The sequence below is a fragment of the Ochotona curzoniae genome, unplaced genomic scaffold (genome assembly GCF_017591425.1).
Source record: "Ochotona curzoniae isolate NIBS_2020 unplaced genomic scaffold, NIBS_Ocur_1.0 scaffold_2453, whole genome shotgun sequence".
NCBI classification, from domain to species: domain Eukaryota; kingdom Metazoa; phylum Chordata; class Mammalia; order Lagomorpha; family Ochotonidae; genus Ochotona; species Ochotona curzoniae.
Genome location: NW_024467094.1, coordinates 14,025,366 through 14,048,053, shown reverse-complemented (window position 1 = coordinate 14,048,053; position 22,688 = coordinate 14,025,366). Strand labels below are relative to the sequence as shown.

General features: G+C 48.2%; 2 protein-coding genes across 7 annotated transcripts in view; both read right to left on the bottom strand.

Moving 5' to 3' along the window:
- Positions 1 to 14,582, bottom strand: part of KIAA0100 (KIAA0100 ortholog) — a 30,756-nt gene extending 16,174 nt beyond the window's left edge. For 2 of the 6 annotated variants that reach the window (XM_041001535.1, XM_041001536.1), the window contains exons 1-23: positions 14,412 to 14,582; positions 13,535 to 13,664; positions 12,951 to 13,000; positions 12,476 to 12,653; positions 12,239 to 12,357; positions 11,933 to 11,993; positions 11,574 to 11,763; positions 10,887 to 11,010; positions 10,602 to 10,726; positions 10,299 to 10,366; positions 10,045 to 10,190; positions 9,280 to 9,398; positions 9,009 to 9,172; positions 8,596 to 8,854; positions 7,590 to 7,795; positions 3,258 to 4,350; positions 2,642 to 2,833; positions 2,299 to 2,501; positions 2,067 to 2,185; positions 1,735 to 1,955; positions 1,218 to 1,408; positions 1,007 to 1,106; positions 694 to 896 (exon numbers count right to left, since the gene is read on the bottom strand). In XM_041001535.1, the coding sequence (XP_040857469.1) occupies positions 694 to 896; positions 1,007 to 1,106; positions 1,218 to 1,408; positions 1,735 to 1,955; positions 2,067 to 2,185; positions 2,299 to 2,501; positions 2,642 to 2,833; positions 3,258 to 4,350; positions 7,590 to 7,795; positions 8,596 to 8,854; positions 9,009 to 9,172; positions 9,280 to 9,398; positions 10,045 to 10,190; positions 10,299 to 10,366; positions 10,602 to 10,726; positions 10,887 to 11,010; positions 11,574 to 11,763; positions 11,933 to 11,993; positions 12,239 to 12,357; positions 12,476 to 12,653; positions 12,951 to 13,000; positions 13,535 to 13,664; positions 14,412 to 14,479 (4,329 nt within the window). In that variant the 5' untranslated portion in view covers positions 14,480 to 14,582. Of the gene's footprint in view, positions 1 to 693; positions 897 to 1,006; positions 1,107 to 1,217; positions 1,409 to 1,734; positions 1,956 to 2,066; positions 2,186 to 2,298; positions 2,502 to 2,641; positions 2,834 to 3,257; positions 4,351 to 7,589; positions 7,796 to 8,595; positions 8,855 to 9,008; positions 9,173 to 9,279; positions 9,399 to 10,044; positions 10,191 to 10,298; positions 10,367 to 10,601; positions 10,727 to 10,886; positions 11,011 to 11,573; positions 11,764 to 11,932; positions 11,994 to 12,238; positions 12,358 to 12,475; positions 12,654 to 12,950; positions 13,001 to 13,534; positions 13,665 to 14,411 lie in introns of those variants that run through there. The other 4 variants (XM_041001538.1, XM_041001540.1, XM_041001539.1 and 1 more) reach the window with 3 other exon arrangements.
- Positions 14,583 to 16,564: 1,982 nt separating this feature from the next.
- Positions 16,565 to 22,592, bottom strand: SDF2 (stromal cell derived factor 2). The gene is made up of 3 exons (XM_041001705.1): positions 22,295 to 22,592; positions 21,048 to 21,244; positions 16,565 to 17,167 (listed from the first exon to the last, which is right to left on the bottom strand). Exons 1-3 carry the CDS (start codon positions 22,443 to 22,445, stop codon positions 16,880 to 16,882), a joined length of 636 nt encoding a protein of 211 aa, XP_040857639.1. The 5' UTR covers positions 22,446 to 22,592; the 3' UTR covers positions 16,565 to 16,879.
- Positions 22,593 to 22,688: the final 96 nt, after the last annotated feature.

Below are 22,688 nucleotides of genomic sequence, written 5' to 3'. Positions count from 1 at the left end.
AAATGAAGAGAACATGCTTGCTGAAAAAGAAACCTGTCTGGAGAAGACAGGAAGACAGTCTTAGTTCATACAGCATATCACATTCACATTCTAATTGTATGCACTATGTTTTAAATGACTAAGAATTTCAGTTTCCCTAATCGAGGAAGATAAGCTAGCACCCCCACCCCCTGCCTCCAAAAAAAAAGCTTTTACTTTATTTCCTGAAGGGGGAAGAAACATCTTTAGAAGGAGAAAATTTTAATAAAGAAAGAAGCTAATACAGCTAAACCAAGTGAGAACTTGGTTTAGTAATGACAAGTATGCTTGGACTATTAATAACTTTAGCAAGCTCTGATGGACCCTGATGTTGAGAACCCAGCCCCTCAAGAGATGGAGCCTTCGGGGACTAACTAGGCTTAGGTGAGGTCATGAATGCAAGGTGCTCAGGATAGGATTAATCGTAATCAAAGAGGCACTAGAACGCTCACACTCTCTCTTTGCCACATGAGGACACAAACAGAAGGCAGCTAGCTGTCTACAAGCCAGAAGGACAACCCTCACAAGAGTCCACCTGGCTGGAATGCTGGACTTGGACTTCACATCCTCCAACATTGAGAAGTGGACTTTTGTTGTTGAAGCCACCCAGACTACAGTGTTCAGTTATGGCAGCCCAAGCCGACTGAAATAAGGAAACAGTGTGTCAGGCAGTACCTCCTCAGCAGTGCGATTGCTGTGACGTTGGTAGGTGAGGGAGGACAGGCTCAGCAGGTGGGTCTTTGTTACCAGGGGATCAAGGCAGTGATCAGCATTCTCTTCAGTGGGCGAGGCCATTAGGTGGACAGTCACCTGACTCAGGTCACTCACCATCTGGGTAACACTCCACTCAGAGATAAGGCGCCGCATCACTGTGCCCGCTAAGACGAGACACACAGAGCCCATGAAGATGGAACAGAAAGACAGTGTGAGACGAAGGGAGGAGGGAGATGGGACCAGGCTAGAAGGCACAGAAGGTCTTTGAAGCTACCTTGAGGTATGAGCCGCTGAGTTCCCCGAGTGAAGACGTGGCCCTGACTGCATTCAATTTGGATGCCCCGCTGCTGAGCAAATGAGGCCCAATAATGCACCTGGCAATGAGAGTGAAATCCTCAATAAAAGATGTCAGGAGAGAGATGATTAAGAGACCCATTCTGAGAAAATAAGGAAAACAGGGAATAGAAGTGACAATAGGGCCTGACCTGAAGCTGAGGAAAAAGTGCAGTGTAGGAAAGCTGCTTGTAGTGCTGGCCAAGTTTCTTCTTGCTTGGTTTCAGGTTATTGAAGAGCTTTCCCCTGCAGATAGGCCTGGTGACACTAGTCCAGGTGGCCCAGAAGTTTTGCATCCACCGTAGGGTACTACTGTATAGCAGAATTCGGGGTTGAGATATGGCTATAAAGGAAAGGACAGACACTTCTCAGATGTGGCTGAAACACAGAGGTGAAGCCAAAGCTTTCCCTAGCTTCAGGTTTTAGAAGGTTAAAATCCCACACAACACCCAGCCTCAGTATCTGACAATGCCCGCCTCTGTCTTTTAAGGCTCTATAATCTCTCTTTACTTCTACCTACTACTGTGATCTGTTTGTCTGTGCCTGAAAAAAAACTTTAGTAAGCCTCTCTGAAAAAAGGCACTGTAACCCAAATTCTCCCTTGCCTTTTCCTGTCTCTTCCCCAGCAGGTCCAGCCCTCCATCCCTATTGCCCCAACTCAAGTCTTACACCCGCTGTGCTGAGTCAGGTCCATCTTGATGGAGAGGTTGAGGTTCTCAGAGCGGAAAGCCCGGTAGGAATCATGCAGCTGCCCCAGAGGCACCTCTGGCAGGAACTCGGGGGCCCTCAGGGTGACACTGTGGTGATCATGTGGGTTCCCATGGCACAGCCAGTGCAGGTCCAGGGTCATGCAGAGCTCAGGCAGGTGAAGGAAGCAGCAGTCGTCATACCTGCAACATATCCCCAGCCCTTAGTGACACAGTCCCTTGCTTCTCCAAGGCTCTTCTACTCTCCTTTTCGGGGACCCCATCCAGCTGGGCACCACGAGTCACTCCACTCACTTAGAAGCTGTTCGCACGTTGATATCCAAGTCACCTTTGAACACAAACTGACCAGGCTTCCAATGAAAAGACAGGTGGCTCCATTCCCAGTGCATATTTTCAGTTGTGTTATATGGATCCTATAAACCATGCAAAATATCTGGTGAGATATGGGTAAGGGACTCCTCCCCCATGTGTTGGACAGGTCCCAACCTTACCATCCTCATAGGAAAACAACACATGGGACCCTCACCTCAGTAGCCAACTGATGCAGGTTCGCTTGTTCAATGTCCATGTGCCAGTCTCCATGTAAGATGAGACGGCTCTTGTCCCACCAGGGCAAGGGTGGGCTGGGATCAGCAGAAGGCTTAGTCAAGAGGTCCACACACTGGCCAATCAGGGTCCAAGCTGGATCCCAGCATGGACCCCATACCACCGTATACTGGAAGATTTCTGCTGCATAGAAGAATAAAGGCTATAGTGTGTTACGTGACTCCACCCATCTCTTTCCTTCACTCCAGAATGCCTCAGCTTACATCCCTCCATCATCTCAAATATCCCTCAACCAAACCAACCAACCAGCCTTTTTTACTCACAGTGGAAGTCATGGTAGAACTTCAGTGGGGGCATGTTCCTCTCTACTACCACATTGCCCCATGGAAGCCCCAAGTGCAGGACTTGGCGCCGACGGGAGCAAGGCTGACCACTCTGCTCAGTGCCCACAAGTCGACCCGTCAGCCGCCAGTCACGGATCTCAAACAGGTAGCGAGGATAGTCTCTGATCCGAACTGATATTACAAGGGAGATACACACTGGTTATTCTGAGGCTGGCCTGGCACTCTCAGGCATCTCCACCACTTTTACCCACCCATACTTATAAAATCAACTGAGAGGACAAGGGCAGCTGGTAGCTGAGCTGAGAAAGGGCACAAAGACCCTGGAATAGAAGATAAGGGACACAGCACTGAGTACCAAGAGCCACATCAGCCTTGAAAATGACTGTGTCAGTTGTTCCTTTACTTCAGCCAAGCAATTTCAGCGCAAAATTCAGGAACAAAGAAAAGGAAGGGAGTCCGCTCATTTACTCCACCCATCCCAAGACAGCCAGAGCTCCCGATATAGCCTCATTCCTCCGTCATCACTCAGGGAACTCCCTGAAGCTCAAAAGGCAACAAACATCAGGCTCTGAATACAAAGGGAAACACTACTTACCCAGAAAGGCCTTGACACTGCACTTGAGCATGCGACACCACTGGATAACAAGATCCATCCCCTCAGAAGGAAAAGGGCTGCCTGGGTCAAGCTCTTTAACTTGCTCTATCACACGCTCAGGCCCATGAAAGGAGGCATCTGCCAGAGCCACCAGCTCTAGCCCTGCCAGGCTCCAAGTGAGCAGTGCCCGGCGCATGGGTGTGTTGCCATAGAGACGACGGGAACGCTGGATGTAAATTTCAATGTTTTTGCGTTCTAAAGAGGCATAGAGTTCCTCAATTTTGCGGGCTGGCAGGAGCTCCCCATGCTGTTTCCGAAGGGCAGCCACTTTGGCGTCCAGCAGTTGCAGCCTCTTGGCACTCTCCTTACTCTCATCCTTCATCAATTCATAGTTATCATGGAGTTTCACCTCAAAGATGTCATCCAGGAAAACCCATGAGAAGTGCTGAACCTTTAAGAGTAGATCAGGGGGAAGTGGAGCAGAGCCTGGAGAGGCCCATGCACGAGTCCCTCGGTGCAGCCCCTTCAACCACTTCTGAACTCCCACGGCCTCATCCAGAGTGCGGGAGAAGTCATACTGGTAAGGAAACTCCACTGACACTGAACCAAGGGAGAGGAGCCAAACCCGGTTGCGCAGGGTCTGGAGGGCAGGAAAGGGGTTCCGGTGAAGAATCATCTCCTCCAGCTCAGGCAGAAGCTGGACCTCCACCTCCTTGAAGTTGAAGATGTTATTGCCGTCAAAGCCAGCAGCCAGTTCAGGGCAGTAAGCCTGCAGCGACCCTCCGTGTCGGCTCAGTGACACACTCTCTGCAGCCAGGGTGATGAACTTGTCCTCTGCTACAAAAGCTGTCAGCTTGGCTGTGCTCACTTCCAGTGTTAGGTTTAGCAGCCTCTTTGGAGGAACTGGCTCAGGTGGATGGTCTCCTGCCTCCGACATGGACTCTGGAACCTCGAGTGCAAAGGATGGAACAGCCTCGGGGAGCATGGTGGTCCTCAGGAGGTCTCGGCACTGCAGAGCTGCCAGGCCATGCTGGTACAGGTACATGTGATCTGAGGGGCTCCAGAGTAAGGTCAGCCCTGCGCCGCACTGGAGCTGCAGGGAGCAACAGGAAAAGACCCGTCCATTACCATGCCCCAGCCAGGCAGAGACAGCCACACATGGCCCAAGAACCATCTCCACCCAGCAATCTTGAGTAACCACAAACTACTGTCTTGCTTTTCTGCCCTCAGCACTAATATGCTGAACTAAAGGTTGTTATTCACCTTACACTTACACTTTCTTTTTAAGTTTTCCTTAATCAAGATTTTGCCATCTGAGAATAGAGGCCATGTGCTTTAATTCTTTGGTATCTATCGCAGCTCATCAAGTATATACAGCATCTACTCAATAATTCACTTGGCTTTATATTTCTACTCATGAATCACCTTGTTACAAACCCCAGAATGTCTGATAACCACTGTAATCTGAGGGGCACATGAATGGACTCTCAACTTAACTCTTGAACACTATAATAAAAAGCACTAATCATATAAGTCAACACAACAGCTAACTGAGGTGACAGTATGCCTCAAGGAAGCAAGCAGAACCCCCATCAGCTTCAAAAACAGTTTTGCTAATCTAAGTGGACAGAGTAAATTAAAATTTCAGGGCAGAAAATTCAAGTTGTGGCCTTTAAAGAGGAACTTCCTCAGTTTCCCAAGGTATGTGAAATCTAAAAAATGGGAAAACACAGCCTGTTCGTAGGGAGGTCTCAGGCCCACCTGCTACACAGGGAATAAAGGTACAAAGAAACTTCTCAAAAAGTGCCATTATCCCAGGCCTGGCGTGGCAGCCAAGTGGCTAAAATCCTCGCCTTGCACATGCTAGGGTCCCATACAGGTGCCAGTTTGTGTCTCGACGGCCCCACTTCCCATCCAGCTCCCTGCTTGTGGCCTGGGAAAGCAGTCGAGGACGGCCCAATGCCTTGGAATCCTACACCAGTATGGAATCCTACACCAGTATAGGAGACCTGGAAGAGACTCTTGGCTCTTGGCTTCAGATCAGCTTGGCTCAGCTCAGCTCCAGCTATTGCAGCCACTTGGGGAGTGAACCAACTGACGGAAGATCTTCCTCTCTGTATATCTAACTTTACAATAAAAATAAAATAAATCTTTAAAAAAAAGTGCCATTGTCTCAATTTTCAGATCTCTTCTAGCCTGTTCATCTTCTCATAAGCTAAATGCTTCCATAAAATGACACTAGAGCTTCATTTACTTACTTTTTAAAAATTAATCTGTTTTTAAAATTTTTTATCATTAGTTTTTCTAAGATTGATTTTATTCATTTTTATTGGAAAGACAGATTTACAGAGAAGGAGAGACAAAGAAATAAGATCTTCCATCAGCTGGCTAACTTCCCAAATAGCCACAATGACCAGAGCTGAGCCAATCCAAAGCCAAGAGCCTCTACCAGGTCTTTCTTGCAGGATCTCAAGGCTTTTCCACTGCTTTCCCAGACCATAAGTAGGAAGCTGGATGGGAAGTAGAGCAGCTGGGACAGGAACTGGCACCCATATGGGATCCAGGTGCTTTTCAGACGAGTAAATTGAGCCATTGCACAGGGCCCATACTAAACCATTAGTAAAAGTAAAAGAAAAAACAGATTTTTCAGATACATAGTGAACAAAAAATTTTTTTCTTAAGAGGAAGTGAGCTCCCATTTGCTAGTTCACTTTCCCAAATGTCCACAATGATCAGGGCTAAGCCAGGAGTCAGGAACTCGATCACTAAGCCATCACTGTAGGGTCTGTTTTGGCAGCTAGGGTCAGGAGCCAGAATCAGAGCCGACTAGCAAACCCAGGCAATATTCTTTTACAGGATACATGTGTCTTAACTGGCATTTTAATTGCTGGGCTAAACACTCACCACCCCTGAAATATTTACAACAAATTATATGTATCTATTCTTCAAAATAATCCTAGAGCCTAGATGGAGTATAACTTAGACCAGTTAAACTTATGATTATTGAACCTGGGTACATGGAAGCTCATGTATTTTCTCTCTAGGTGTAAATATATTTTAAATTTCATTGTAAAAATTAAAAATGTAAGAAGTGGACCGGTGCAATAGTGTGGTGGCTAAAGTCCTCGCCTTGCACGTGCCAGGATCCCAAATGGGTGCCAGCTCTGGTACTGGCGGTCCCGCTTCCCATCCAGCTCCCTGCTTGTGGCCTGGGAGGGAAGTCGAGGACAGCCGAAGGCCTTGGGACCCTGCACCATGTGGGAGAGACCCTGAGGAGCTGCTTGCTGGCTTCTGGCTTCAGACTGACTCAGCTCCTGCTGTTGCAGCTGCTTGGGGAGTGAACCATTAGATGGAAGATCTTCTCTGTCTCTCCTCCTCTCTGTATATCTGCCTTTCCAATAAAAATAAATAAATCTTTTTTTTACTGCATTTCATTTTATGACATCGTTTCATAGGCTCTGAGATTCCCCCAACCCCTCCCTGTGTCCTCCCCCCATGGTGGATTACTCCACCTTATTGCAATATTACAGTTCAAATCCAGTCATGCTTCTTTCATTGCAAGCATGTACATGCATAGAGTCCAGTATTTTATTGTCCAGATAAATTCAACAGTTTCTTGGGGAGATCATCTCTTATGTAAAAGCAGAGCTGGCAGAATATCATCCCAACCAATTAAAAGCCATAACATAACATCAACAACAGTTTACAACATTATGGAGTTAATTGACATGGTATTGGATGACTGATATGTTAGAAAATGCAAGTTCTTAACCACATCCTGTGACAACTTCATTGACATTTCAATTTTAGTTTATAAACAACTGGCTTTTATCCACCTTAAAATGGCTATAGGATACTATTCAGCTGTCTTGTGTCTATTTTCATTTTTATATTTAGCAGTTTATTGTACTGAAGCATAATTATTATTGAACTTCACAGATTTTAGGATAGTCCAAACTGGCTCATAACTTTAGCAAGGCATATGTCAACAGTTAAGGCACAGAACAGGTTTAGGAGGGATGTGCAGAGAAATCTTCAATTCCTCAGTGAAGAGTAACTTATTTTTGTGTCCTACCTAGTAAGGTATATGTCAGTCCCTGCTGACCGTTTCCTGTCTGGTTCTAAGCTTTCCTTGTTGTTCTCTGTCTATCTATTCTAATATTTTTGTTGTTGTTTTTTTGTTTTGTTTTGTTTTGGAGGGGAATAAGTAAATCTTAAAAAAAAATGTAAGAAGCAAGTCTGCCTTCCATGAAGTGAGCATTATGGCGAAAGTAACAAAGACTGAGTAAGGCCTTAAGACAAGAAGAGCCCAGCAGGCCCCACCATGATTACCTCCAGGGAACGGATGCTGCTGTGGTAGGTGAGGGAGAGCATGGAGAGGCTGAGCACTGGAGTGGGGATGTTAGGGGCTTTGCAACAAGGCTGCATCTTCTCCGTGACCGACTTCACCAGGGCAAGCACAAGTCCTTGAATCCCCACCGTGGAGGTCTCGGCACTGCCCAGGACAGTCAGTGTGTCCAGTCGCAATTCTGAAGCACCTAACACCCAGAAGTCAGGTCAACATTGGTGCCCAGTTCTCAGTCCTCCCTTTCTTCTTCCCTTTACACTAGCTATCTCCTCATGAGGCAAGTTTACCTCTCATTTATTAAGGAAATTTTCCCTTTGCCATCTGAACCTAACGAGCCAAAGTTATCTAACTCCTATAGACTACACACAGTTACATCATTTAGATCTCTAGATGAGCTGGATGATTTAGACTGCTAGATGATCATTCATATCACTGAAACTGTACACACAGGCAATAAAAAGCTACATGGGTTTCATTTTTCTCAACCACATCAAAGCTAAGCCCTTTTCTTATGGCCTACTTAATATCTGCCTTTCGTAAGCCATTAGGAAACATCAAGAAGCCCAAGAGTTATGTAACATTTCTAGCATCTCAGGCCCTTAATTTATTGATTTATTTGAAAGGCAGGCAGCTGGAGAAAGATGAGAGCTCTTATCTATTAGTTCAACCTCCAGATGCCTGCAATGACCAAGACCAGGCTGAACTAAGACCAGAGCCAGGAACTCCATCTACAGAGACTGAACCATCACCACAGCCTCCCTGGGTGTGAATTAGCATGAATTCGGAATCAGAGGCCAGAGCCAGAACCCAAACACTTTGATATGGGACTTGGGCATTTCAACTACTATGCTAAATGCCTGCCCCTGGTGCCACTAATTAAAAAAATACCCAGATAATCAGCTTCACATCAAATGAGTAGAGACTAAACTAGAATAATCTGCCTTAGTTATACATTATCCACATCAGAATAGACCCACTAACTCTACTTACCAACCAACGCTGAAAGAGTGAACAAGTTCATGTCTTCCACCTTCAAGTCCACCTTCCACAGTAGTGACACACATTCTCCAAATGAAGATTCTCTAGAGACAGCTGATTTCCCAGATGGTGGACGCATGAAGGATAAGATACGAGACAGGCATTGGGCACAGGTATCCGACGTTTCTACCTGAAGTCCTCGGATAGTACAGTCAAGAAAGAGGGTATCTGACTGGGTGCTGGACAGGCCCAGAGGCTGATTATAGCTACCCTAGAAAAGAAGCAGAGGAACCCACTGGGAGTGGCCAGACCTACGGTTCTGTTAGCACTCTGACGCATTGTCTGCTGCCAACAGGGAGCCCAGGACTCAGAAGCATAAAACGAAGAAGCTGTGTGGGCCCATGTTCACCCAGGACCCCACCTACCTGTAGTGTGAAGGAGTCCAGGACAAGTGCCTCACCCCACACATGCATATTAGGCGGGTGTGGTGCCCGCTGAATGTGGGAGTCACTGCCCACACGCCAGCAGAGGTGGTCCACAGTTAGAACGCCTCGCTGGTGGATGCTTTGTGGCCTGAGGTGCTGATAATCTGAGGGAATGAGGGGAAAGGGACGTTTTATGGAGACACTGTGCCTATCAACTGGCCCTGATTCCGCTAAGGGACAGATTCCTGTTCCTCCATTTGCAAAGCCTTACCCAGAGAGATGGAATTGAATCCCAAGGCAAAAGGTGGTGTATCTCCAAGTTGAATGGAAATGTTGACATTGGAAATGGAGGTGCTAAAGATGATGGGAGCCAAGATCGGGGGAAAGGTCCTGCACAGAAACAAGACAAAATGGTTTGACAAGGAAACCATTGCAGCTTATCATGAAAAATCCCTGAAGTTCTCAAAATCAGGTTGAGAATTGAAGAGTTTTGTGATTCTTAGGAAGGGATACAACTTAGAAAATAAAACACTCAGGTCATCAGTTTGCTGGTAGTCCCATGCCAATGTGGAGGAACATCAGAAAGGTTTTAGTAAAAACATATGAAATTGCCATTTTCATAGTCAAACATGATGACTATCAGCAATATCATTTGATTCTACCTAATAACCAACAGGCATCACTTCCAAACCATTAACCTTCAGGTCTTGGTGCCACACATGCAAGCACTCAAAACCAGACATGGCACTGCAACCTTAAAATACAATGCAGGCAAGACATTCATTACCCTTTATGTTCAGTTCAATAAATGTTTATTTAGTACAAGGCAAGGGCTGGGCACTGAGGACACAGTAATGAAGAGAACACGATCCTGTCACCAAGGAATTTATTCTAATGGGGAAGACAGATAAAACAGGATTGCCACTGAGACTAAGATTTGGGAAAACCAAACAATCAAAGACATTCAACACAAGATGCATCTTCAGACCGAGAGAACTGTCCTGCTAAGACAGTACTTGGAAAAGACTAAACTGACCTTTCTTTCCTTTGCTTCTGAACAGGTGAACCGGACCCTTGCATCTCCAGCGCAAGCATGTTCATCCAGTGTGAGAATTCCTGGTGCCGGTAGTGGATGATGCAAGTATTCAGAAGCAGAGAGGCTGTGAGGTCAATGGTGGTCACCTGGAATGGAGAAGATCATAACTGGGCTTGAAGCCCGTGTCATTAATTCCTAACAGTGAGGCAGAGGGCAGAAAGAATGATTCGTCACAGTCCATGGTCATCCCATACCTGCACTTTACCCTTGAAGGAGTTGAGGCAGACAATGCGCTGGCGACTCTGGGACAGCAACAGTCCATCTAGAAGAGGGCAGAGGTGGGATCAGAGCACTGAGAGGGTAAGAGGTAAAATGAAGAGAGGGTCGCGGGCAGGCAGAAATCAAGATGGCTGGCAACATGGTGGGTTGGGGCTATTTTCTCAATCGGTTTCCTCCTCTTCCCCACCCCCCAACTACACTGACATCCAACTTAGACCATATGGGCCACAAACAGTCTGAGCCTGCCATTCCCTCAGCATTAGCACCCGCCCATGAACCTTCCAACAGGAGTTCTGTCCTCATCTGTGTCATATCAAAGTTGGCTGTGAAGCTTCGCAGGGGCAGCTGATCCTCATCCCGATGGTACAGGAAACGCAGCAGCTTCAATGTCCAAGTTAGATGCCTGGACCAGAGACACTCTGGCTCAGAAAGACATGGAATGCCATTCCCTCTTCCTATTTCCCCAAAGAGAAGCTCAGAGCCTCTATTGGGCTGCTTAGGGAGATTTTAGCATATACAAATCCTGCTATCACTGTCCACACCTCTGTCAGGAGAGTCCTCACCTCTTTTGACTATTCATGGACAATACCACAGTTGTGTTTTCCATCTTCACCTCGACCTGGTCTGGGAGCTGCTGGAGCAAGTATAGGCCAGGCAGAGCTGGCTCAGCCAAGTTCTCTGTCATCTCTGAAACAGGAATAAGTAACATGAGAACCACAGTTCCTAACACTCTCATTGCTCCAAAATGCCCTGCTTTCTTTGGCAAACTCCCCCACATAAACTAGGCTAATCACATGTCAAATCCAAGTAATGAGGCAAATATCCCCCAGAGAACCAGACACCTGCTGTATGCCTTCCCTGGACTCTAAAAACATCACAGTACTGGAAGCAGATCATTACAGATATTACAGAATACAGACTTTAGGGCTGAATCCTTTAAACCCTCATTTTGCTAATGACTTGACTTGCCAGTTAGTGTACAACTTCAGTGAAGTTACCCAATTGTTCTAGGCTTCAGCTTCCTTACTGGTAAAATGCTGAGGATTCAGTGATAAAACGTACATAAAATACGTCTAATTTTGAGAGGTACTCATTCATATTAGTTCTTTCACTCAGCACAAGCAAATACTCTATTATCTCTGCCTATCTTCAGGTTCAAAGACCGTGGTGATTAACTCACACCTATATGAGCAGTGAAACCACTTGGCTAAGAATGATGCAGCCAAGAAGTCCAATGACCAGGTCTTTACCTGAACTGGGAGCAGCTTTGGATGCCAGGCTGGAGCCCTGGCGCAACAGCTGACTATGGAAGAGGCCTTCGTGCAGTTCAGCATGCAGTGTCCACACATCCACGGAGATGACTTTTAGATGCCTACTACTGATGCATATCTCCAGACATAGGTCCAGGGCCAGTGAGAGCTCCACCAGACAGGTGTCTTCCTGCAGGGAGAATAAGCATACAGGGAGTTTGAGGTCAAAATACAGCGATCTACAACAATCACCTTGCGGCAACCCCACAGGAACACAGAATCTTGACTGTGTGCCTGGACACCTTCAGACCTTATGCTCGGGAGGAAAGAAGGCACCTGAAGGACCAGGGCATACTCACCAACTGACCACTCTTCAGAACTTTGCTGTTGATCTTAGATAAGCTCACTTTACAGATAAGTCTAGGGGAAAAAAAAAAAAAAGATTAAGGCCACTAGGCCCATCCCCTCATTGTTTACATCCCTGTCTAGCTCTGTTGGCTAGAAGGAACAAGACAAGCAGAAAGGCTTAATCTTAGCTACTCCTAGAATTATACAGAGTGAGAACCTGATATTCCAATAAGCAGGCCCTGACATCCGCCTACCCTTAAACAACTCTGAGGCAAGAATGAGACTACCACGCCCTTTCTTTTCTTCTCAATGCTTACCTTTTCCCATCAATGTCCAAAAGAAATTTGCTTCTACTCATCTGGATATGCCACAAGGACTCAGAGGTAGCCACTTTGAGAACCATGATGTTTATAGCATCTACATGGATGGAGAATAGCTGGAAGGAACAAGGATGAACAATGATTAACTTCAAGGCATCACCTTTCCTTCTCATCATTATTTACCCAGAGTAGAAAAATCCACCCACAACTTCAAAACCAACTATCCCAGAGTACCGTCCAGGAGAGCGGAAGAAGCTGTCTCACTTGGCAGAAGATCTTCAGTAAGGATGGGCTGAAGGACAGCTCTTTCTGATCCACCCCAGTCCTCTGGGAGAACGGGGTAACCAGGCCAGACACCTTGTGTAGGTCCTTTCTGATACGCACTTCTCCAAAGCACAACGCCACATAGTGTCTGCCCAGAAGAGAAACTCCACTGGCACCAGCTCCATCCCTTCCCCTGTACTCTCCTGCCCCGCTCCGCCCCCCTCCCCAACATCCATTCCCCTAGCTCCCGGGAAACAAAAGATATTCTCGCAGCAGTAATCAAGTATTGTGTCTCCCAAGTTAATGGCACCCAGGCTGACAGGGAAATTCTAGCAAGAAACCACCTCCCCCTCCGGGCTGTGAGTTCTCAGTAGAAAAACCTCATTCTCAAATCCCAACCTCAAAACACTCTGCAGGAGGAGCAGTGAAGATAAAGGGTACTCACGGCAGATCATGACTGATGAGTTTACTGGAAATCCACAGGTTATCAATTTCCTAAAGCAGTACAGAAGAAAACTCTGAACACCCCCTACCCCTGTCCCACCTCACGTAAGCAAAGAGCAGCCTGAAAACCCATTCTGGGCCACAAGAGAAGCGGTGCTATGGGTTCCTTCTGTAAATCTATCTCATTCCACTTCCATGACTTCTCTGCTTGGCACTCCCAATCTTGCTCAGTATTTCTCCTTTATGGTATCGTTTACAGATGTTGCCATGTTTCTCCCTCTTAAATCAGAACAGTAAGCACTTCTGTTTCCTGTTATCTCTCCTCTGTGCTTGACTCCTCCATCTGCCTTGTGAGCCCTGCAACATTCCGTGACCCAGAACCATCTTCTACTCAACAAGCTGCATCAACCCCAGTGTTCCTCAAATTGGCTCTAATCATCTCAGCATGAGCGACATGGCAAGTCTGGGGTTAACCAGAGAAGCTAAGTTAACCAGGATCTTTTTTTTTTTTCCAAAGGAAAGTAAAAGCTGAAATTCAGCTGGATTGACCCCTCGCAAACATCAAGGGCATTTCCCAAAGCTCACCACTGTTTGCTGGTGCTGCTGAAACTTAAGACTGATATTCTGGATCCAAAAAAAGCGGAAGGAGCCAATCTTTAATTCCGCCTGCAGCTTGCGCTGACACCAACTGGTGGCCAATCGGACCAGAAGCCACCTGCCAAAAAAAAAAAAAAAAGAATTCTCCTAGTTCACAGGACCCTCCCCCAATTATGGCTTCCCTCGCTGCTTGTTGAACTCAGAAGACCTCGCAAAACTGGATCCTCTGGACAACTCTCCTGTGTCCCCAAGCTACCTCTGACACACACACTCACGGATCAGGACTCTGGCCTCCAACTGACCACCTCCACCCTCCAACCTGGGCACGAAGGAAGCCATCTCTCAATTCAGCAGGAACATGATTGGTAGGGGGAAAAAAAAAGAGGACCCCCCCCAAAGGAGTCAAACACCCCGACTCTCAGATCGGACCATCTTACCACCACTGAGGTTCAGTTTCCACTACCACCCTGCAGACAGGTGTGCCCGGGGCCGGCACTGAGAGGTCACCCTTGGCCAGGTCAAATGCCACTCTCCGGGCCCCGCTCTCCAGGGCGGGGCTACTGGGACATACAGGGACGTGTGAAAGTAAAACGGGGACCAACACAGGCCCCCTACCTCCCATCTATTCGGTACCGGCCTCACCATGTCCACAGGCCTCGCCCGTTCCCGAGCCCCACCCTCGAATCACAACCTATTCTGGGGCTCGGGTCGCAAGCCCAAGACAAGGCACCCCCCCCACAACCTAGCCGCGCGCCCCCTGCTCGGCCCCCTTCCCGCGCCTCTGCCCAGCGCGCGCCCCCTCCTCAATCCCTCTTCCTCTCCCCCTGCCCCCCAACCTCCCTCTGCGTGGGCGGAAGCCCCTCACCGGCCTAGAAGGAGGGCGCTAAGCGCAACCAGCAACAAGACCAGCAGCGCGGTGAGGAGCAGAGTCATTTAGGTCCGGGTCCGGCCCGGGCCGACCCCGGCCCCCGCCATGCCGGGACCCGACGCCGGAATCCCGCAGCGCCGCCGCGGGCCGACCAGCCGCGCGCGCAGGGGCGACGCTGGACGAGGAAGCGTTGGTGCGCGCGCGCGCTCCGCCCCCTGACTGCCCGCCAGCCAGCCAGCGGAGGGCCCTCCGCGCCCCGCCCGACGCCCGCGATGCCCCAGGGCCGACCGGCTGCTTGCGCAAAGTGAGGGAGTGGCTCGGGGCGCGGGGAGCCGACCGCGAGCTGGCACGCCCCGCCCTGGACGCACCCCTACGGAGCCCGGAACTGCGGAGGGCTGGAGTCCGCACCTGCTCCCTGGACTCGCCCTGGACCTGGCTGACTCATTTCGGCTTCAAAACACACTTCCTGGAGGCGGGGGGAGGGGAAGGAGGGGGTCCGGAAAGCGTGTTTACCGTCCGTCTGGATGCTTAGGGCCGCAACTCAGGATTCCGCGCGGGTTTGTACCCCGAGTCGAAGGAGCAGCATCCCATCTAATTTTAGCGTCCAGTATAAAACCCAAGAAGTAATTTCGAGATCTCAGAAATCTTACTTCACTGCATTCACAAGAGAAACCTGTGAGTTTTCCACTTATCTACTGTATGGATAATGTCCCGGTCAATTCAAATGCATTGATTGCAACTGCTGTGTGGGGGCAGCTCCATTCTGGACACTTTGGTTAGAGAAATTCAGCGTTTTTGCTGCACTTGAGAACTGGATCCTGGGAGTAGTGGGGAGGGAGGGGTGGAGGCAGTGGTGGTGTCTGGGAGGCAAATGTTCATTACAGAAAATAGAGAATTCCAGGTCAAGGTCAGCTTTGCTGGCTTCCTGCTCTGGGTAACACAAGGGACCTGGACAGGTATGTCCTTTAGACTAGCTGTGATTGCTACGGATTAAAATCGGAAGGATCTCACTATCATACAGTACTAGCTAAAGAAAGCAAAGCATGAGGATTTGAAATTAACTATTTAAATTAATTATCAGGTCCCTTGGATACCTGTCCTCGTCCACATAAGCACCCTTCTGGATTGTCTTCTGAAGAGCTCCCTCACGTAAAGGACGATGTTCAGAGATGCTCTGCCTCCTCAGCCTGATTGCTTCCCTAGCTCCTGCTCAGTCATTTTCCATCTGCTAGTCGCTACCCTTCCCCTCCTCCCCTTTCAAGGTCACACTCTCAATTCAGCAGTGTCTTTCTGGGTCCTGTCTACATCAGGGGGTGTGCTTCATTTTCCTTAATTATTTTGTCCCATCTGTTTACTTTATTCACCTGATGGTCCCACTACTTCTTTCTTTCTCCCTACACTGTTACCATTGCCATTCCCTGCCATCTCACAGCCTGAACTGTATATGTGGTTCACTGATCTTTCTGGAGAGATTTCAGAGCCAAAGGGAAGAGAGGCAGAGATGGGGCCCAATTTGTTTCTGATCTCTGTTGACTGAGATCACAGCTCCTTTATGAAAGAGACCAAGTGTTCATGTCATAAAATATGTTTGGCACAGAACCTGTTAGATGTAAACATTTAGAACTAGCAACATTAAAGCAGAAAAAAAAAGCCTTGCTAGTCACTAAAATTTCAGCAGGTGGCAGTCATCTTACGCACCATTACAGGGTTGAAGGATATGAGGGGATAGCAGGGACATCTTTTCAACAATGTCCCTATGTTTATCCCAAAAAGAGCAGTCATCTTCTAACACTTAAAGAACAATTATTCACTTGTGAAAAAGAGTGAGATTCACACAAAGCAGGACTCCTATCTCAAAATATTAGCTTAATTTTTCTGTTATCCATTGGTGAAGCTATAACATAAACCTTGTAATATTCTGTGACGAGTAAATAAGGTAGCATTTGCAGTGAATAAATGGCACCTCTTCCTTCCACCCTTTCTCCTTTTTCTCCTCTGATGCTTGGTTATTTATTATGCTGTGTTCTTCAAGGGTCTCTTAAGTCACAAGTTTAAAATACAAAGATGAGGTGCTGAGGTGGTGGGGGTGGGGAGAGTGCAGGGACACTAAAGTGGAGAAGGAAACAGTACAGCTAATAAATGAAGTGATGTGACCAGCAAGAAATTTCTCACTTTATCAGTTTTGGGAAGAAACAACAGGAAAAGTCACACACACATTAACAATCCATGATCTAACATCTGAAGAGTAAATATTTCCCGACTCCCTTGGTTTGCTTTAGACACAGGAAGAACAAACATCTGCCCCTCACCGAGTCCTCAAAAAAGAGCAGACCCAAGTCTGGGAGTAACTGATTCAGCTGTGAAGCTCCCCGGGTGGCCACTGTCCAGGGTGCATGTCCTAGAGGACAGGGCAAGCAGCCGCTGTGTCCGTGAACACTGTGTGGGGAGAGGCTCAACACCTCGACTCAGAGCTCAGCATGGTGGGCTTCCGCCTTCAGCAGCTCGCTGGGCTTCATGAAGATGCCCTCCATGGCTTTCCAGTAGTTGTTCGGGCTTGCCTGGGCCATGCCATGAACTTCTTTTTGCCCGCTGATGGGACGACCGTACTGCTCCCCTGTGACAGACAGCAGGACTTCCGTGGACGAATGCTTGAACCGCACCTCCCCGTCTCTCACCCAGTAGGGCCCGTTACAGAGCACAGTCCAGTCATCCAGATAGTCGCCTTCCCCTTCCTCACCGAATGCACTCACTTCCTGGAAACAGAAGGGACAATATTACCATGGCTGAGGCACAGACCAGAGGGAATGGGGTAGGCAGTGCAGCCGAGCAGGTTGAAGGCTCTGCTTGGGACACCCACAACCCCTGTGGAAGTGTCCGGTTTGAGACCCGCCTCCAGTCCCAATCCAGCTTGCGGCTAATATGTACCCTGGGAGGTTGCAGGTGATGGGCCAAGCGTGGATGCAATTCCTGGCTCCTGGCTTTGGCTGGACTCAGCTCTAGCTGTTGTAGCCATTTGCGAAGTCTCTATCTCTCCTTCTCTCTCTGTCACTCTGCCTTTGAAATAAATGACATTTTTAAGAAAAACATACTTCTTTTTAATTAAATGGGCTCTGGAGATGGGTAGACCTTGAATCTCAGTTGAGTCCTTTCCTGCATTCTTCCTGGCCGTATCCCCAGTGATAAACGGGAAGAATCAACTGTGATAGGAAATGTTCACCAAGCAAAGTGCAACAGATGTTTCACAATCCACTGCTCATGGTTCTTAAAACCAAAAACTTCTTAAAGATTGATTTATCCAAGAGTCAGCACTGTGCCACAGTCAAGTTAAGCCGCCGTATGCAGCGTCAGCATCCCATGTGGGTGTTGATTTGAAGCCCAGCCCTGGCTATTGCAGCTACCTAAAGAATAAAACAGCAGATTAAAGATTTCTCTAGGGGCTGGCGTGGTGACCTAGCAGCTAAAGTCCTTGCCTTTATGTGCCAGAATCCCATATGGGCACTGGTTCTAATCCCGACAGCCCACTTCTATCCAGCTCCCTGCTTGTGGCCTGGGAAAGCACTTGAAGACAGCCCAAAGCCTTGGGACCCTGCACCCACGTGGGGGACCAGAAAAAGGCTCCAGGCCCCTGGCTTCAGATCAGCTTAACTCCAGCCATTGTTGTCACTTGGGAAGTGAATCATTGGACATAAGCTCTTCCTCTCTGTATATCTGACTTTCCAATAAAAATAAATCTTAAAAAAATAAAGATTTCTCTAACACTGCCTTTTGAATTAGTAAACAAAAATAAAGATTTATTTGAAAGACAGATTTATAGAGAAATGGAGAGACAGATCTTCTATCCACTGGTTTACTCCCCACATGGCCACAATGGCCAGGGTAGGTCTAGGCCAAGACAAGGACCCAGGAGCTGCACGTAGTTCTCACGTGGGTGCAGAGTCCCAAGAACTTGGGCCACCATCTGCTGCTTTCCCAGGCACCTTAGCAGGGAGCTGAGCAGTTGGAACAGTTAGGATGCACACTGGTGCTCATATATCAGGGTGGTGCTACAGGCAGTGATTTAACACACTATACCACAGTGCCAACCCCAAGACAAATGTTTCATATAGAAAAAACTCTCAAGTAAATTAAGCACATAGTCCACTCTCAAGTTGGAGCAGCCTAAGTCTCTGCTCTGTAAGCATGGCCTATGCATGACTTCCATCAAAAGACTACAATATGAAAAGGGGGAAAACAAAGAGTAACTTTAAGTAAGTCGTAGACACTACTTGACTCTGGTAGCTCAGGGCAGCATCCAGATTCTGTAGACAGCACGTTGATGAGCACAGCACTTGCCTGTGGTAATCTTCCTCCCTGTACTCCATAAGCCCAGTGAAACCATGAGGAAAACATCAGCCAAATTCCAGCACAGGGGTATGGTCTTCATCTGTCTGAGCTGCTTGATAATGTACAATGAATAGAGGTTTATTGTGGAGTTCACAATCCTGATGGCCACGAAGTACAAACAACCCAACACCCACAGCCAGGACCCCCGGCTGTATCATAAGTTGAAAGGGCAAGGGCTTCATGGAAAGGGTGTGTGTGTATGTGTGTAATGAAGAGACATACTCCAGTGAGGTCATACTCTTCTCTAACAACCCCCCTCTCCTAAGAATGTGTTTTTGGAGGACTAAAATCACCCTGAGAGCACTCAGTCTCTTTATGCTCTAGTCACCTCTTTAATTATTATTTTTTTATTCATCTCTTATTAAAGACCCCACCACTTCTGTATAACATTAGGAACCAAACCTCCATCAGAGGAGCCATCAGGGGACACGCACACCACATCCAATCTGATCAAGAATGCTACAATACAATGGATCCCATACTTCTCAAAACTGAGCAAGTCAGGGTCCTTGTGCTGTTATGACACAGCAATGTGAAGCCACTGTCTGCAATACTGGGATCTCAGATTAGCCTGAGCGTGCATGCAAATCCTGGCTGTTCTGCTTCCAAACCAGTCCAATCTAACCCCTGTTAACATGCATGAGAAGATAAAAGAAGATGGCTCAAGTGCTTGGGACCTTGTCACCTACTCTGGGAGACCCAGATAGAGATTAAGCTCATATGTTCTTAGACAATGTACAGCACTGATGATCTAGAATAAGCACAATATTGTACAATGTTGAATCTACCCAGTTTAGTTGTATCAAAATTACCATAAATGTAAGGAGTGACTCAACAGCGAACCCTGAAGACTGATCCGACCACCCTGGACCGAGCACCACCTTGAATACCTGCTTACCCAGCATTACCTTAAATCCCCTAGGTATGGTCCCAATAAGGCTCACTTGCCTAAGTAAGCGCTGTGCCCCCAATGCCTGTACTTTATGATCCCCACACCTCATGGTTCTGCTCCAGCAATGCCTGAGACATTTATCTCTGGTAGCCACCTACAGCTGCATCTGGCATCTGCCAATCCCTGACCCAGCAACCCCACACCCACCTCAAGGCTATAGAGGTGACTTTCCTTTCTCCACTCCCACCATGCTCTCTCTGCCAGCTTTCACTCTGCTCTTCCCTTCAAAATAAAGATCTCACGTGGCTCGCTTTCGCTTACTGTGTCTGGTGTTGTGGTGAGGAAGGAAGCTAGTTCAGGATCATGGGCTTGGAAGCCACTCTACCACCACCATCTAGGTGTTCCCTCCTGCCCACCTGTGATGCTCACCTGTTATTCAGAGGGACAGTATTGTCTTGTTGCGTAACCGCTCCCCTCACAAGCCCCTGCAATGGCTCATGATAAGGAGGGGCTCACTCTCTCTTGGTCCTGTGCTTCCATTGCTCTGGTACTCTGACTCTTGGCTGTCCCAGGACAGATATCCCCTGAGCATGGCTCCTGTGTGTCTGTATTTCTCATCTTCTGTTTACTAAAGACAGTAAAGATAGCAATGCTAAGATGCTTTGTATTTCTGATTTGTGTAGTATCAGGAGTTCCAGGAGAGGTGAGGCCTAGCAGCAGTGGAAGGTGGGCAGAGAAGCCAGGGAAAGGTGAATGTCTGCAGCTTTGTAAATGTGTCCAAGTTATTTGTTGCATATCTCTCAGGATAACTTATATTGTTGGGGAAGCTGGGATGTGAGGCCACAGCTTAACGGGTGGACTTCAGGGTAAAGACCATTTGTTCCTTTTGGGGTTACAACTGATTGGATTGCCGTATGGAGTTGTGACTTGCTGTTTCTAGTGTGCTCTATTATCACCAAGCTTAGTTAATAAAGACTCCTTAATAAGCTTTAGACTTGTTTGGCATGACCCTGTAACAGTGTCTTGGGTTTGTAGAGAGATTAGCTAATAATAAATGATGGTGGATTTCATTCATAGAGAAGAAAAGTAGGATACTACTGTTAAGGTAAGAGATAAGTTTTGATTCACAAAATTCCAGTGAATTTCTAAAGCCATTCGTATCAGTGTTGTCATCCTAAAAGTATGGATGGTGGCCACAGTATAGTTTTATCAAATCATTTCTCCATTAAGCATCTTCTTGTTGTCTGTTTGATCAATCCTGACACTGCATGGAAAAGAACATCCACACCTGGAAAAGAAAGACGTCTGAGCCCAGTTGGACCACGTGGAGCAGTAGTGGCCCCTGGATGCTAGCTCACCTGGTTGCCGGAAAGAGGTGAGGTGAAGTGGTGACTATGGAGGTTTCGGCCAGTGTTGACGTGTGTCAGCCGGATGAGCTGGCCACATTTGATGGGGGTTCCCCTCTCACACACTGTGGCTGTCTTCCCTCGCACTCGCCAGTAACTGTTACTGTCATCCACAGAGGTCACACCTGTCACTGACTGCTGCCCACTACCTGCAGTAAAAAAAAGTGAGTGCAATCTGACCCTCTCGCCCTCTCCTGTAGTCAATGATGTGCCCTATCATAAAGTAGGTATGGACAGGTATGCAGTAAACACTAAGTTTGGCAATATTTTTTCTTCTACAGCATTAAGATATTTATGAAAAATCCTAAATGTGACTAGTATTATTTGTTATATGATAAACAGTAGAGTTGGTCATATCAAAACACTAAAAATATAAATTTGTGCAGCTTTTAGAAGTACAGGCCATGTCTACCTACATACACATATTCCAGGATTACTAGCCTAGGGAATCCCTAGAACATGCCGAGTATATAATTTTATGAGGGCACTTTCAGAACTTCAGGGAGGGGTCAGTGTTGTGATATAGTAGGTTATGCCACTGTCTTCAAAGCCAGTATCCCATACAGAAGTGACGGCTGCTCCACTTTTGTTCCAGCTCCCAGCTAATGTCATGAGAAAGCAGTGGAGGAGGGACCAAGTGCTTGGGCCCCTGCATCCTCATAGGAGGCCTGGAGAAAGCTCCTGGCTCCTGCCTTCAGAATGATCCAGCCTCTGCTGCTGGGGACATCTGGGGAGTGAACCAGCAGATGGAAGATCTTTCCCTCTTTCTGCCTTTTCAAGTAGATAAATCCCTGCACCTTCTCAAACCCCTGTGACCCTCCCTGGGGCACCATTCTCCTCCACAGGCCCCCATGATACTCCCCCCACACTTTTCATCTCTACAGACCCGCCCCCCCCCAAGACCCTCCCCAGGGGGTCCGTCACCTCCGCAACACCCCATGACCCTCCCTGGGGCACCCTTAACCCCGCAAGCCCCTATGACCCTTCCCTGGGCATCCCTCCCTTCCACAATACCCCATGACCCTTCCCAGAACACCCTCACCTCCACAGGCCCCCACCACCCTCCCCAGGGCACCTCTCACCTCCACAATACCCTACGACCCTCCCCTGGGCACGCCTCCCCTCCACAGGCACCGACGACCCTCCCCCTGGACACGCCTCTCACGCCCCCTGCGGACGAACCAGGTATCCCGCCGCACCTGATCCATAGCGCACGTCATGGGAGTGCAATCGTACGTTGTGCCGCGTGTTGAGAAGCTTCACCACAGATCCGCAGGTAACCACGGCCAGACTGGACGCCCCCACAGCGCTCCACAGGCCCCCGAACACCAGGAGCGAAACCACAGCCATCCTCACCCGGCGGCCGAGCCCCGCAGGCTTCCAGGAAACCTTAATCCCTCCCCGGAACCGGAACCACAACGAGAAGGAAGTGAGGGCGCGCCAGTCGGAGCTTTAGAGTTCCTCTGACCGCCGCGGCCTGAGGAGCGCTCCGGGCCGGGTTCCTCGGCACTCCTCCGGCCCGGGGTCGGGGTCGCAGCGGGGCCGGCGGGGATTCCGCGACGACCCGCTTCCTGCTCCGCCAGGAGCGGTCCG